Source organism: Triturus cristatus, chromosome 6 (assembly GCF_964204655.1).
Source record: "Triturus cristatus chromosome 6, aTriCri1.1, whole genome shotgun sequence".
Lineage (NCBI taxonomy): Eukaryota > Metazoa > Chordata > Amphibia > Caudata > Salamandridae > Triturus > Triturus cristatus.
The window spans coordinates 1,540,720,366-1,540,736,377 of NC_140589.1; the positions used below are offsets into that span (position 1 = coordinate 1,540,720,366).

The 16,012-nt window shown below is 47.7% G+C and overlaps 1 protein-coding gene across 1 annotated transcript in view; it reads left to right on the plus strand.

Moving 5' to 3' along the window:
• Positions 1 to 16,012, plus strand: part of ISM1 (isthmin 1) — a 193,511-nt gene that overhangs the window by 96,853 nt on the left and 80,646 nt on the right. The window contains exon 2 of the mRNA XM_085612696.1: positions 14,508 to 14,741. Within this exon, the coding sequence (XP_085468822.1) occupies positions 14,508 to 14,741 (234 nt within the window). The remainder of the gene's footprint in view (positions 1 to 14,507; positions 14,742 to 16,012) is intronic.

Consider the following 16,012-nt stretch of genomic DNA (forward strand, 5'->3'; position numbering starts at 1 on the left):
TGACTTCTCTCTACTTATTGGCACTCTTTTGCCAACCTTTCATTCCAAGAGGTCCTTAAAGGAAGGAGGTGTGTTTAATGCAGACTCCCTCACCTTTCCTCTAAAACCCTCACCTACAGAAAGCATAAATGAGGTGTACAAAGAGACCATGACATTTTGCAATGAGTCCTTTTGCATCACTCACCAATATTTACATTTTACATTTGTAGATATTGCCCAGATATTTGACATAATACATTTAGTTGGGATGCTCATTTAATAATACATATTGTGTTATTAGATTTTTTTCTGGGAAATTGGTGATAAAGCTGGAAACCATCTTGGGTGTGAGCAAATGCAGAGGAAATAGGCCTACTATATGAGAGTCTGGTATGCGCCTGACAACTTTTATGTTATGTACAGTATATGGACTTGGATATTTCTTGGAAAGTTTTTGAAAGAGTGATTTAATGTCTTGCAAAAATAGCTGTCCAACATGTGTAATGTATAAATGTGTATACTGGTGGGTTCTACTTTTAAGAATAGCTATAGCACAAGCTGTGCAATAGCCTATAGATTTCCTTATTACTGTTGCATACCAAAATCTTGGATATGACATCATGCTAGAATGTTCTTCTTTTATCATTTTGATTATTATCTGCACATTTATATGCTACTTGTATTTTTTTTACACTTATAAATGTTTGTAAAAACAATGGTCATAATATACAATATGTCATGTGTTTTGGTAACCTCTTTTTCTAATCTCAAGTTTGCTTCTGTCACTAGCCCTGTATCTACAGTCTGTTCAGAATAGCTCAGTACTACTCACAAAAGCTGACGGAACAGCTCAGTATCTTATGTGTCAATGTCCCAGTGCAGATTAGGTAACAGGACTGCTATTGGTATTCGTTGATGTTTCTGAGAAAGTATGGAGTAGATGGAAAGCCAAGCACCATCTATTTCCATAAGTCATATGGGCACATTATTTTAAAACTACTTTGAATCTCTTAGTATCTTGCTGACAATTTTATATGGATGACTCTACAGTGGAGACAAGCAATGTGGTGGATCCACACGCTTGAATGTATAGCCAGGAATTGCTCAATTACTCTAATGGTTGACTAGAATTTTCATTTTATCTTTGTTTTATTCATATTATGTTCAAATGAATTCTGCAGATATTTTTTTGCCCCCATATGATTTATTATGAAAACTGAATACGCCAGCTGGCACACCACCAAATAGTTAAGTGGCCTTCTCAAAAATAATTATCTTTCACATTCATTCCTACTCTTGAAATGCTTGTTTTATGTATGAAAGCAGCTGATTTTTGTAGGTCCTGCCTGTGTCCGTGCATGCAAGACATTTTGCTTATTAAAAGTGGCTTGAAGCCCGCTCATTGCTTACCAATCTATAGCTTCATTGTCACTTTTATTTCCTGTCTCTTAATTGGCCAGCACATACTGGGTTCACTTCATGGAGCATAGATCAAGTATTAGTGTCCTTCAGGTGCTTGTGCTGCAATTGAGGTACTATTTTTTTATGTTCTTCTCCTGTTGTGTTGTTGCTTGTTCCCCTATCTTTGTTGGAATTGCTTCTGAACTCTGTTGTCTGTGTTGCTTGCTCCCTCCCACCCTACTGTTGTCTGCGATGCTTGTTGCTTTCAGCGCCCGTTATCTGTGTTGTGTGTGCCCCCTTTTGTTGTCTGTGTTGCTTGCTCCCTCCCACGCTCCCGGACTGTGTTGCTTGCTACCTCCCTCACACCCTCCCGTTGTCTGTGTTGCTTGCTCCCTCCGACACTCCCGTTGTATGTGTTGCTTGCTCCCTCCCACCCTCTCATTGTCTGTGTTGCTTGCTCTCTCCCGCCCACCCTCCCGTTGTCTGTATTGTTTGCTCCCTCCCACTCTCCCGTTGTCTGTGTTGCTTGCTCCCTCCCACCCTCCCGTTGTCTGTGTTGCTTGCTCCCTCCCACCCTCCCGTTGTCTGTGTTGCTTGCTCCCTCCCTCCCACCCTCCCGTTGTCTGTGTTGCGTGCTAGCGCCCGCCTGTTCTGCTCGATTTTCCCGGCCTTCTTGTGAGGAAAAGATGATTGAATGTGACTTCAGTCTCTTACCATTCAAGTCTAAGGGTTAGAGTAGTGAATGGAGCCTATTTACTAGGCACTTCGACATGATTCTGTGTTCTTCCCCATAGATCAGGGCTTGCACACATAGCCTAGGGGATAGATTCGTTAGTATTAGGGATAACCTGTCCTGTAGTGAGGGTATTTCATGGAGCCGTGCTGAATTCAGGCCTGGTAGGCCTCAAACGGGAGAGACTCCATCTTTCTTTCTGCTCCGGCAGCTTGGGATGCTTCTAGGTCAAATGTAATGTTTTAGTTATGGGGTGTTATTCGCTTGGAGAGAACCGGTTCAGGCCGGCCCTTATCGAAGGATTGTATTTTTCTTCATGCCGAAGACACTACATCAGGCCGGCCGGCTGGGAACGTGTCCTTGGTACGGGGAGGTACAAGAATTTGGTGGGCGGCAGGTTACGGGCCGGAATTTTCCATGAGGAAACGCACCTCTATATTAGTGAAAGTCTGAGGCAGTTACATGGTCAGTCCGTAGGCGGCATCTAGCCGTTAGCAATAAAGCTACTACTTATTCCAGGGAAGACAGACGCCATCTTGGAGGCGGAGAAAAACCGAGAGACAGATACTCTCCTAGCAGAATAGCCAGAGAGGAGAGAGTAGCCAATAAGGAAGAGGTCCCAGTGACTCGGAGAAGGGTGAAGGGAACAGCGCATAGTGGTGCAGACGTGTATCCGTGACTGCGGAGGTGTGACTTCCAGGCGAGCCGAGGCATAGACGAGACGGGAACCTAGATGACCACTGAGTGCAGGCTACACACTACTAAGGTGATGTCGACCCTTTCTTATTAGAGTGTACAACTTAATCTTTCACTTTTCTTTGCAGGTTATGTGTTATATTGTAATGTTATGTGATTGCGTATGTAATGAGTAATAAAGTACCCAGTTTGTAGTGAACCAACATGTGCTGCGTGTTCTTGTATGAGAGGGTAGCCTATTTTTCTAGTCAGCTGCGGCTACATGAACAGATGTTAACCCTGATCAGGTAAGTGGTAACTGAATAAGGGAGAGAGGAGCCCCTCGAACCGGAGAACAGGCTATGCTCGAACTGGCAGTCCTTGTGTGATCCGATGAATAGTGAGACTGATTCCCTTTTTGTATGTTATGGTGATCATAGGATGAACTATCGTATGAACTGTCATCTGGGTAGAGAGGTCTGGATCCGTATGGGATCGCGAGGCCGCCGATTGTGTTGAGACTGCCGTCTGGGTAGAGAGGTCTGGATTCGTATGGGATCGCGAGGCCGCCACTTGTGCTAAGACTGCCGTCTGGGTAGAGAGGTCTGGATTCGTATGGGATCGCGAGGCCGCCACTTGTGCTAAGACTGCCGTCTGGGTAGAGAGGTCTGGATTCGTATGGGATCGCGAGGCCGCCACTTGTGCTGAGACTGTCATATGGGCAGAGAGGTCTGGATTCGTATGGGATCGCGAGGCCGCCACTTGTGCTGAGACTGTCGTATGGGCAGAGAGGTCTGGATTCGTATGGGATCGCAAGGCCGCCATTTGTGCTGAGACTGTCGTATGGGCAGAGAGGTCTGGATTCGTATGGGATCGCGAGGCCGCCACTTGTGCTGAGACTGTCGTATGGGCAGAGAGGTCTGGATCCATATGGGATCGCGAGGCCGCCGATTATAAGAGGTCTTGGTATGTATGAGTAGGAATTCCCTGTCCTTAGGTGGTAGATATGTGTGGTTACCTATTGTAAATAGGCCCTAGGGAGGGGGAGAGGATAACGTTCTGGCTGGGTTAGTGAGGCTCTGATGAGCGGGTTCTATCTGATCGGAAAACCAAAGCAGAACACCGCCCTCCCGGTGTCTGTGTGGCTTGCTCCCGCACGCCCTCCCGTTGTCTATGTTGCTTGCTCCCGCCCGCCCTCCCGTTGTCTATGTTACTTGCTCCCGCCCGCCCTCCCGTTGTCTATGTTACTTGCTCCCGCCCGCCCTCCTGTTGTCTGTGTTGCTTGCTCCCGCCCGCCCTCCCGTTGTCTATGTTGCTTGCTCCTGCCCGTGTTCCCGCCCGCCCTCCTGCCCATTATCTATGTTGCTTGCTCCCGCCCGCCCTCCCGTTGTCTATGTTGCTTGCTCCCGTCCGCACTCCCGTTGTCTGTGTTGCTTGCTCCCGTCCACCCTCCCGTTGTCTGTGTTGCTTGTTCCCATCTGCCCTCCCGTTGTCTGTGTTGCCCGCTCCCTACCGCCCTCCCGTTGTCTGTGTTGCCCGCTCCCTACCGCCCTCCTGTTGTCTGTGTTGTTTGCTACCTCCCACCCACCCTCTGTCTGCGCTTCTCGATCCCTCCCACCCACCCACTGTCAGTGCTGCTTGATCCCTCCCACCCACCCGCTGTCAGTGCTGCTTGATCCCTCCCACCCACCCGCTGTCAGTGCTGCTTGATCCCTCCCACCCACCCGCTGTCAGTGCTGCTTGATCCCTCCCACCCACCCGCTGTCAGTGCTGCTTGATCCCTCCCACCCACCCGCTGTCAGTGCTGCTTGATCCCTCCCACCCACCCGCTGTCAGTGCTGCTTGATCCCTCCCACCCACCCGCTGTCAGTGCTGCTTGATCCCTCCCACCCACCCGCTGTCAGTGCTGCTTGATCCCTCCCACCCACCCGCTGTCAGTGCTGCTTGATCCCTCCCACCCACCTGCTGTCAGTGCTGCTTGATCCCTCCCACCCACCTGCTGTCAGTGCTTCTTGATCCCTCCAAACCACCCACCCACTGTCTGCGTTGCTTGATTTCTCCTACCTACCCGCTGTCAGCATTATTTGATCCTCCCATCTTCCCGCTTTCAGCGTTACTTGAGTGCAGTCAGCGTTTTTCTCCTTCCCACCCACCAGCACTCAGTGTTGCTTTTGCCCTCCCTCCCACCTGCAGTCAGCATTGCTTTCTCCCTCCCACCCATCCACTGCCAGCATTGCTTGCTCCCTCCCACCCATCCACTGCCAGCAGTACTTGCTCCCTCCCACCCACCCACTGCCAGCGTTGCTTGCTCCCGCCACCCACCCACTGCCAGCGTTGCTTGCTCCCTCCCTCCCACCCACCCACTGTCACCGTTGCTTGCTCCCTCCCACCCACCTGCTGTCAGTGTTGCTTGCTCCCTCTTACCTACAATCAATCAATCAGTTTGTAGAGCAAACTAATCACCCCGAGGGGTATCCAGGCACTAGCTTGAGTAGGTCTATATAAACAGCCAGGTCTTGAGTCTGCTCCTGAACCAGGCATAGGATGTTGATGTTCAGAGTTGAATGGGGTGCGATGGATGCGTGAGGTGGTGGCAAGGGCAAAGACGGCAGACCGCAGGTGTCAGGCAGTTGGTCAGGTATTCTGGTCTGACGTTGTGGAGGCTCTGTAGGCCTGCGTGAGCAATTTGAAGTGGCATCTCTTTTTGACGGGAAGCCAGTGCAGGCTATGGAGGTGGGGCTGATGTCGGCTTGTTTGGGCAGGTCCAGGAAAATTCTCGCTGCTGCGTTCTGCATGGTTTGAAGGCAATTGAGGAGTTGGGTGGTGGTTCCGGAGTAGAGGGCGTTCCCGTAGTCGATTTGACTGGTAATGTGGGTGACTGTTCTCCTGGTGTCTGTAGAGATCCATCTGAAGACCCACCCGCTGTCAATGTTGCTTGCTACCCGCTTTCAGTGTTGCTTGCTCCCGACCACCCACCCACCCGCTTTCAGTGTTGCTTGCTCCCTCCCACCCACCCACCCGCTTTCAGTATTGCTTGCAATTCCTCCCACCCACCTGCTGTAAGTGTTGCTTGCTCCCTCCCATCTACCAATTGTCTGTGTTACTTGCGGTACTGCTGTACAACATGTCTAAAAGATATTGTCACAGCTAGTAACTATCACATTGGCAAAACCTTTTGGCTTTGCAAATGCTTCTTGATGAATTCTTATTCCAGATATATGGGTTGTTTCATGGTGGGTTGTTATCTGCTGAACGGTACTGTCTGGTCTGCTAGATAAAGGGGCAAAAGGCAAATAAATGTTAGTAAACCATAGGATAGGACTTGGTTATCAGTGTAAAGCATGTATTATCATGCCAGTGATTTAGGACAATGTAGCATCGGTCACAAAATCAATTTACTTAATATAAACTCTGTTCCGAATATTAAAATGGGGATACTTTTGTGATCTGAATGACTAGCCACGTCTTTTCATGATGTCTTGCTGGGAGAAATATGTTCGCATTTGGTTGTACAAATATCTATATATATTTACTGAATAAACCCAAGGTTACAGAGATGTTTTAGTTGGGGGCAGATTTTACTTATACAAAACCAGAGAAATTCAGCAATTATAGTTAGCTGAGCTTTATGGATTTACGAGTGTCTGTGTGGGTGGGTAAGGGGGTGTGTAACTGCCTGTATGAATGAGTGAGTGGGCGAGTCATTGGTTGTATGGGTTAGTGAAGGCATGTGTGAGTGGCTGTATGTGTTAGTATCTGTAGGAGTAGTTGAGTGAGTGAGTGAGTGTGTGTGTGTGTGTGTGTGTGTGTGTGTGTGTGTGTGTGTGTGTGTGTGTAACTGTATGGGTGAGTAAATGGCTGTGAGATTGACTGTATGGGTGAGTGCGTAGGTGTTTGAGTAGCTCAATGGGTGACTGACTCTGCGTAGGTGTAGGTTGATACATCAGTGAGTGGGTGTGCAAGTACTGTAATGGGTTTGTGAATGGTTGTGTGGGAGTAAGAGTGGGTGTATGAAAGATTTTATGAGGGTGCGAGTGGGTGCGTCAGAGATTCCGTGGATGATGTCATGTGTGATGCCATCAGTGATGACACTGACCATGTCATGAGTCATGTAATATGTGAGGTTATAAGCAGTGCATTGTGGGGGCGCACGTTATAGTTAGCTCAGCTAACTATAACTGCTGAATTTCTCTGGTTTTGGATGAGTAAAATCTGCACCTATCTATAACATCTCTGTAACCTTGGTTTTTTTTCCCAGTGAATTTCTATGTTTTTTAAAATGCTAATTCCTAACTATAACGTCCCTGAAACCTTTGTGTTTTTCTCAGTGAATTTCTACGTTTTTTTTAACCAGCAGTCATGTTTGCAGTGTCGTGAAGAAAGCGGGTTGGGCTACCACCGGTTCTCAAGAAACCCGCTGTGTAGGACTTACAGGAGGTGCCAGAAGGGCTTCTTGACCCACAGAGTCCCTCAGGAGTAAGGTGGACTTCAACTCCCAACCAGTAGTGCACCACTAATCGTGTTTGCAGACTGGTGGAGAAAGGGGGCACGGCCTCCGAAGACCTCTTAGCAATCCTGCGGTGTGGGACTCACTGGGGTTAACAGGAGGGGTAGTTGGATCCCAAGATCTTCCTTGGAGGCCAACTACTCCTCCTGTTATCTCCAGTATGTTCCACACTGCGGGATTGCTGAGACCTGGTAGGAGGCCATGCCCCTTTCTCCACCACTCTGCAGACGTGCCCTCTGGCACACTACTCGTAGGGGGATGGAGTCCCCTTGGCTCTTGAGGGTCCTTGGGGGGCCAACTACCTCCAGTAAAACCCACACAGCTGGATTGCTGAGAGGTTGTCAGAGGCCACACCCAATTTCTCCACCACTCTGCAAACGCACCTCCTGACGCACTACTAGTGGGGGGATATAGTCCACTTTAGTCCTGATGACTTCAGGAGTAAAGTGGAATTTATTCCCCAAACGAGGCACACCAGGAGGCGTGTTTGCAGACTGGTAGAGAAAGGGGGCATGGCCTTCAAGTCCTCTCCGCAATCCCGCAGTCTGGGACTTACTGGACGTAAGAAGAAGGCTTGTTGGCCCCCAAAGACCCTTGGCATTCAAGGGGATTTCAGTCCCCAGCCACCACTGCACCACGAGACACGTTTGCAGAGTGGTGGTGAAGGGAGCGTGGCCTGTGGCAATTTTTATTTTAATATTAAATATTTGTTTTTTAGGGAAGGGGGTGCTGCATAGCCCCCCTTCCCTCGGCCGATTATGGCCCCAGGGACCCCATTCCCCAGGGCCGGCCTTTTCCTTTTTAAAATGTTATTTCTTTTTAAAAAAAGGTCGGAGGCTGCGTGGCCCCTGCCTTCCCTGGGCCAATTTTACCCCCGGGGACACCATCCCCCAAGACCCACTCTTTTGTTTTTTAAATAGGAGGGGGGCTATGCGGCACCCTTCCTGAGGCCTATTTCAGCCCCAGGGATGCCATCCCCCAGGGCAGACACATTATCCCTCTGCGCTACTTTATGTTGAGCCAAAACTGCCACTAGACAAAACCCCTAACCCTCACCAGTAGGAACATTAATCACCAGGGTTATTTTTTACATTTTTATTGTTGCCTGAAAACTGCCTGATGAGCACAGTGCTTGTTAACCAGCCCTCTACCAAAGTCAATGCCGGGTGCGGCTGCACTGGTCACGCCGCCCTAAAGCCAGTTCTGCTCCCAGCAACGGGGAGGCCAAGCATTTCCAGAAATGGGTTGGAGCTAACCTCATAGCCATTATATGAGGAATAGGATCTATGCAAGTGGTGGGGTGGGATACTTCCCTCAAATTCCAGCAAGCAAAACAAGGTAACAGATTACGTGTAGATGATTTAAGGGAGATTAGACTCCTCCTGTGAGAATTTTTTTTAACTTTTGGGTTCAAATTTGCTAAAACGCCGCAACATTTTGCAATGTATCCACCCCATATGGAAAGAATTAAGTGCATCATGTCAGGGGTGGTGCGTGTTCTGCGTCCCTGCCACTGGGTATGACTGGGCTAGCGGCTTTCTCAGTTAGACAGTTTGAGTCCCCACAGCCAATGATGGTGTCTTAATAGAAGCATCCCAGGGCCTGCCGTTTGCCACAGGTAACACCTCCCATCTATATGCTATTAGTGCCCTTGTCCATAAGGCAAGAATAACCTCCAGTATGCCAGACCAGCAGCACACTTGCACTCATAGCACACATACACACTTATCCTCTCACACACACATTCTCACTACATCTCTTGTGCTCTTCCGTAAATTTGTACTCTGTCACACTCACACACATGCACATTGCCGCTGACACTTCCATTAGTCAATCTGCTTTTATTGTGTTAGAAAAGCTTGCCCTGCTGCTTCTGCTATACCTGCCTTGCCTTTTAGTGAAGCTTAATAAAAACATATTCTGTATATGTTATTCATAAACATATTTCGCCTTGTCAATGTTTGTTACAAGTATGATGTGAATGAAAAGTGCACTCCCGTAAAATAGCTGTACGGGCTTATATTTGGCTTCACCTGTGGATCAAGCAGTTACAGTATTGGATATGAACTAACCCATTTTCTAACATTTATTATCACAGCAACCAACTGATGTTATGAAATGCTTGACTTCTTCTGCAACCATGGATTTTATCCAGTAACACTTTGCATTTGGGGGTTTTTGAGACCCAACTTACAATTTTATAAAAGCACAACAAAAACACTATGTGTCGGAATGAAGCATTGTGGTAAATGGAAAGCCAGGAATGGCAGAAGGTGTCACACGATTCTCAATCCACCACCATAGCCCAAAGGCTCAGCCCTAGTCTCCCTCCTTGTGCCATCCTACATTCACATTCCGTTCTCCCCTCTTGCAAAAGCCCCTTTGTTGCAGATGGAATTAAGTAGGCATCTTGTACTACCGAAAGAGCAGGTATTCTGTGGGTGCCTTTCTAGAAATATCTATATATTCATGAGTTGTGTAATTTTTATATGTACTGACTAAGAGGTGTGTTCATGTAAGTGCTGGGTGATGGTGAATAGTGTGAGTATAGCGTGAGTGGTGCAAGTGTAGTGTGAAAATGTGCCAATGTGAGTGTCATGTGAGCTGCATGAATGTAATGTGAGAGGAGGGCCCATTTGAGTATCAAATGAGAGGAGTGTGCTTACAGAGTGAGAGGAGTGAGTGCAGGGTGGTGTGAGCGGTGTAAATGCAGGGTGAGTGGTGTGCCTGTGTGTGGTGCAGGGTGAGCGGCGAGAGTGACTGGTGAGTGAGTGGTGTGTCCCCTTATGATGTCCAGCAGATGATTGTCTCTGTGTGCAGGCAGGATGAGCAGAGTGCCTGTATGAAGGCAGGCTGAGAGGTTTGTCTCTGTGAGTGCAGGGCGATAGGAGGAAGTGCAGGGTGAGTGAAGTGACTCCATGGTGATTGCTATGCTTGTTTGTGAGGTGTGTGTGTTGTGCCCATGTAAGTGAAGGGTGAGCTATGTGGGTGTGACAGGAGTGCCCATGTGAATGTACAGTGAGCAATGTGACACTGTGAGAGTAGGGTGAGAGCAGTGATTGCAGGGTGAGTGATGTGACATACGAGTTTGTGTGTGGGTGAAAGTGCAGATCGGGAGGAATGAATGCATGGTGAGTGATGTACTTGTTTCAGTGAGATTGTAGAGTGAGCAGTGAGAGTGACAGGTGAGTGAAGTGTCACAAGTGCAGGGTGAGTAGTGTGCTCATGTAAGTACAGTGTGATCACTGTGAGTGCAGGGTGATCGGTGTGCTTATGTGACTGCAGGGTAAGTGGAGGGAGAACAGCGTGAGTTCATGGCGAGGGGCATGAGTGCAATGTAGTCACTGTGAGTGCAGGGTGAGCGGTGTGCCTGTAGGATAAGAGAAGGATGAACGGTGTGAATGCAGGGTAACAGCGTGAATGCAGTGTGATTGCTGTCAATGTAGAGTGAGTGGTGGAAGTGGCAAGTGAGTGGAGCATCATGTGGTGCAGAGGGAGCGGTCTGCTCCTGTGAGTGCAGGGTAGGAGACAGGAGAATGGCGTGAGTGCATAGTGAGCAGTGTGATCGCTGTGAGCGTAGGGGGAGGGTGAAAGTGAAGAGTGAGAGGTGAGAATGAGGGGTCAGTTGTTGACTGTAGGATGTATTTCCAGACACCTGGAGTAACACAGCATTGTATTGACACTGGCGTAGGGTTTCAGATATAAGCTAAACTGTTGCTATGATGCATCAATCAGGAATCGAGTGTGGAGGAAATAAATAATGCGCTGATTCTGCAACAAACTTTCCATCTCCTGAATAGGGTTGCCAGCTGATCGGATGTCTACCAGCACCACTGGTATTTTGATGTCCCAGCCACTACAAAAATCACTTAAATCCGGTATTTTAGCACTTATCTGTGCATACTTCAAACAGACAGCACTTTTAAATGTGTTCCAGGGCTGCATTAATGGTCCATGACTAATAATTAAAGGAAGCAAAGCCCAAAAAGTCATTTTACAAATGAATATATACTATTTTATTTAGGAGAGGCCTTTGCCGACTCTTTAAACAACAAATGGCTGATGTTTTTCTTTTAGAAAGATGCCTTATCACTATATGCTTTCTTCCACTGTGGCAGTAAAACTAAAATACAAACATAATGAATAGGAAGAGTGGGGACCCAGGGGGTACTGGAACCAGTGAAAATTACAAATAAAGCCTCCTTAACCAGTTCACAAAAGGCATGTAAATGGTCTATCAAAGACCTGTGAAAACCTCGGGTGTTCCTAAGATAAGACTCCAGACGCTGCCAAGCCCCCCCTCCCCCATGCCCCAGCAGCTCAAGATGCAGCATACCGGCTGCGAGACACGATTGGGGGGGGGTGGGGGCTTTTAGCCCTATGCGGCCCCTGGGGGAAGTGAAGGTCGCAGACCAGTCTTCCCCGGGGGTATTCGCGCAACGACCGGAAGGACATGGTGGGGGTGGGATCACAGGAAGGAAGGAGGGGGGCGGGAGTTGGGAGGGTATATAGGTGTCAGGAGAGGAGTAGCCGGCCTCTTCCTGACACCTGAGCACCACCGGGGGATGATAAAAGTTTGTCCGCCCACCCACCCTACAGACGTTAAGCGAAGGGTTGGGATAGATTTTGGGCTGAGCGTGCCAGTTTAGGGCTGGTTGCAGAGTAGAGGCGTCACGGTACTTTGGAGGGGTGGGTAGTCACATACGGGCGGATCCACCCCTCGGGGGGGGTGAAGAACGGTACACAGGTGACTGATAGTGGGCGCGGGAAGCAATGACCAAGGAAGGAAATTACACAGAGGATGCTTGGAGGGCAAGTGAAGGTGAGAATGGGGAGAGGAAAGAGGTCACCGAGTGAATGGGGGAAGAGTCTACCAGGTGGGATGGTTTTGAGAATGGATGAAAGGAGAATGAGTCGGTATGGGACGGGGAAAGTATATTTACTGCATTTATGTACTATTGAATAAAGTCTAAATGATTGCAACCATGTCCTAATAAAATGGCCTTTTACGCTTCAAGTAACAGCGTGGAGTGTGGTTCTTGCGCGATGGGCATTGCGCGCCTGCCTGCATCTGATGACAACCCGATTCTGTGGGTGCTTACGTGATGTTAGGAACTTATTATTCGTTCACTAAGCATTATTTATTAAATTCTGCCCCACTAGAACATTTGGTCTTCTTAAATATCTGTGATGCGATCTCCACTGATGTCTGCAAGAAAAAAGTTTCCATAATGAGCTCTGCAAAGATACAGATGCGAACCTCATGTTCAGCGCTTTAATGTAACCATAAATGATGAAAATCTGCTTCCATTAAGACCTGACGAGACTGCAGACACTCCAAAAATATCCCGACGACTTCTGTTGAGGCCACCAACACTGGCTTTTTGTCGTCTCAGAAAAACAACGGTTTTGTGTAATGGAGGCTACGGTATTGAGATGGGCCGAGGGGTGGGCACGGTGTGGTCCGAGTCTGCTCCACAGCAGTAGGGTGGATGCCGGGTGAGATTGTCTGTGTGCAGGAAGGGATGCGAGGAGAGTCGCTCATGTGGAGTGCTAGATTCATGGGGCCACCGTCTCGTGAGGCGCACTGGGGTGGGGAGGACAATGATCCATGCCCAAATGTCTATCCCCTCCCCAACTAACTGCCCATAGACATCCGTTTCTTTAATCCGCTCGTTTGGATTTCAGCGCCCGAATTTTTAATTCGTAATAAACAAAAGTAGCTCACTATCGGAGTAGGATTTCCCTATCCAAATTCTGTAATTCTAGCATCAATCACTGTGATTGGTATCGACACACCGTGAAACGCAGCAAGCAACTCCAATGATTTCTGGAACTAAAATCGAACCGACATGATCTGATACGCCCCCAAAATGCATAGTTACGTAGTGCCCCCCCCCCCCCCCCCCCAAAAAAAAAAACACTGAACATATCTGATGTTTTGTTTATATTTTTTATCGGACCGAGTGCAAAGTTTGTCCTGCGCAATCTGTGTCTAGTCAGACTGTTGCTCCCCTCTGGTAGCGCGCGAGGCGGTGGCGACAGTCGTACCGGGCCTCGAGCAGCCAGCTGTAATGTACACTGCAAAACCTGGCAATATGTCGAACAATAACAAAAGCATGAACCGCTAACCTCAAACTTGGCGAAATTTAATCCCGCCATTAGAAAAACATGAAAATGATATTTCAACGGAGTGCGGTCCTGAGGTTTGAAGAAAAAAAACACATAGTGAAGCTGCACGCTTGGGGGTAAGGACACAGAAGGGAAGTGCTACGTACACAAACCGCACGCTTGTTTAACGCTAAAATCACCGGTAGGAATTTCGAAGCTGGGCGATGTTTGTTTTTTCAGATTTAGTTGTTAAACGAACAAATCCTTCCGTCGGTCTAGTATGGAACTGCAAATATTGGGCGCTACGACATAACTGTATCTTTTAACATTTCTGTGATCTAGTACCACTGTCTGTTTTTAATACCGTTTTGAAGCCTCGTTCCATTGCTACGACCGTGGGTGTTGGGTGAAGTTGTGCTAACATGGCTGTTACCTTGTCCAGCTGGGGGGGGAGTCCGATAAGGACTGGATTTAAAGTTTGAATCCCGGGGAGACTTGACCCATGATTTCTATGACTGGCAGCTTGATGCCACAATAGTGAGAGGGCCTATTGTACCAAATAATTCCAAATATTACGACGCATAAATAATACATTATTGGTCTGGCAGATCTTGACGAGTTAAGCATATAGGGTTCCAAGAACTTGGTACATTGCCTTTCCAATTTCCTATCCTGTGTGCTCTGAGTGGCATGCAGAAGTGCTAGCCCTTTATAGCAGACGTAAGCCGCCCATGCCCGCATAGGCACTCTTGCAGCACTGTGCAGCTAGAGCCCCTGGCCCACCTCATCCTTCTTGCAGGGAGTCACCTAAGATCTGCTTGAGTGTTCTTTATTGGCCAAGCAATCCCTAGCATCTTGCTTCATTAGTATGGATCAAAACCTACCCCAATGGAAATTAATATGGTCTTGTTTCAGATGGGCAGTGGTTTCTTTTGCGCGCCCTTAAAGTCCATCACACTTTTCCTTTATTACGCGCTCCCTTTGTTGCTGTTTACTGGTCTCCTACATTAAGCATCAATATGACCATCGAACTGCACAATAATATTACAGAGGTACAGTAACACTATTGACATATTAATGCTCCCAATGTTTCATTTTTAGGTCAATTTCCATGGTGCTGTCTCGTCTGAGACGAGGTTTGCGTTGGACTCGGAGGATGAAAGTGAGCACCACGACCAGCAAGCAGCACACAGACGATTACCAAAGCAACGACACAGGCAGCAGAATGGACGCACACCCCTGCAGCGAGACGGCCCGGGATCCTTCCTCTTGGATCTCCCAAACTTTCCCGATCTCTCAAAGGCGGATATTAATGGCCAAAATCCAAACATACAGGTAACCCTTCTCTTTCGAATCATGGCCTGTTTGTCTTGCACCATGCTGATTTTATTCATAAATGAGGTATGACACAGCGCCCCATTTGTAGATTATCTAAAATTAATTCCACCGCCACATTGAACATCTGGAAGTCTTGTTACTGCCTGAGATAGGCACTAAACGACTGCACTCTCATGTGTGTCTTCACTTCAGGCGTAATTGTATAGGTACATCTTATGCAGTGGAGGTGAAGATAAGCGAAGGAAGGAAGGAAGAAAGGAGAGAGAGAGACATAGAGAGAGAGACATAGAGAGAGAGAGAGTGTGTGTGTGTGTACACACACACGCAGAGTTCACTGTAATGTGCAGCAAATGATTCTGAAAACCAGTTTCCATATAGCTTGTGTTTTTCAGGGCAGGTCGCATTTTCTCACACACTAGTTTCCCATTTACACTTTTTGGTATAATGTGCAGCGTGTGCTGTAGAATGTGATATGCCTTGATGTGTTAAATGTGCGTTCTCTTATGTGGTTGGTAATTGTATAGCTCAGCTTCGCTGTTCGTATGGCCACTTGATGCTGTGGACTGCCAGGATTGTGCATAGCTGTGTGTGTCTGGACTCAGTGAAAGCTGTGTTGTTGCATGTGTACGAATGGAGCACCATGCGGTTCTGAGAGGTGGTTGATGCACTGGTGTTGTATGGAGTATTGGTATTCGCATGTATATTGTCTGCAGTGTGTGTGTGTGTGTGTGTGTGTGCGTGTGTGCGTGTGTGTGTGTGTGTGTGTGTACACCTGGGACGTATCATATAATGTGACCTTGTGAAAAAATTTTTTTTCACACAACCATTTTTCACGAGCTGCCAAATTTCTTTGATTTGTACACACATCAGCTGGGCAACATACTACCACCCTCTACTGTGATTCGTGCAGATGCATATATTGCCTGTTTCTTCAGTTAATTCCAGCTTTAAGAAGTTGTTTCTATCTGAGAAATTAATGCAAATACAGGTCCTGATGAATTCAAAGCACTGCTTTATTGTCATATTCTCAGTGAGCAGCAACTTATAAAATGTCACTAGCGGATGAAAAATGTAATGACTGCTTCTGCTCTAATCGCTCTCCCTCAGGGCTCTCTTCTTCTGATTTTCTCTCTTGCTCTATCTCTCTCTTTCATTCATTCGACTTCTTCTTGCACCTGCTTGTCGTTTAGAAATGCAAGTATTTCCAGGGTGTGGGGAGAGGAGAAGAGGTGGCACAGGAGCCTAGGTACCTGTGTATGGTTGTGTGC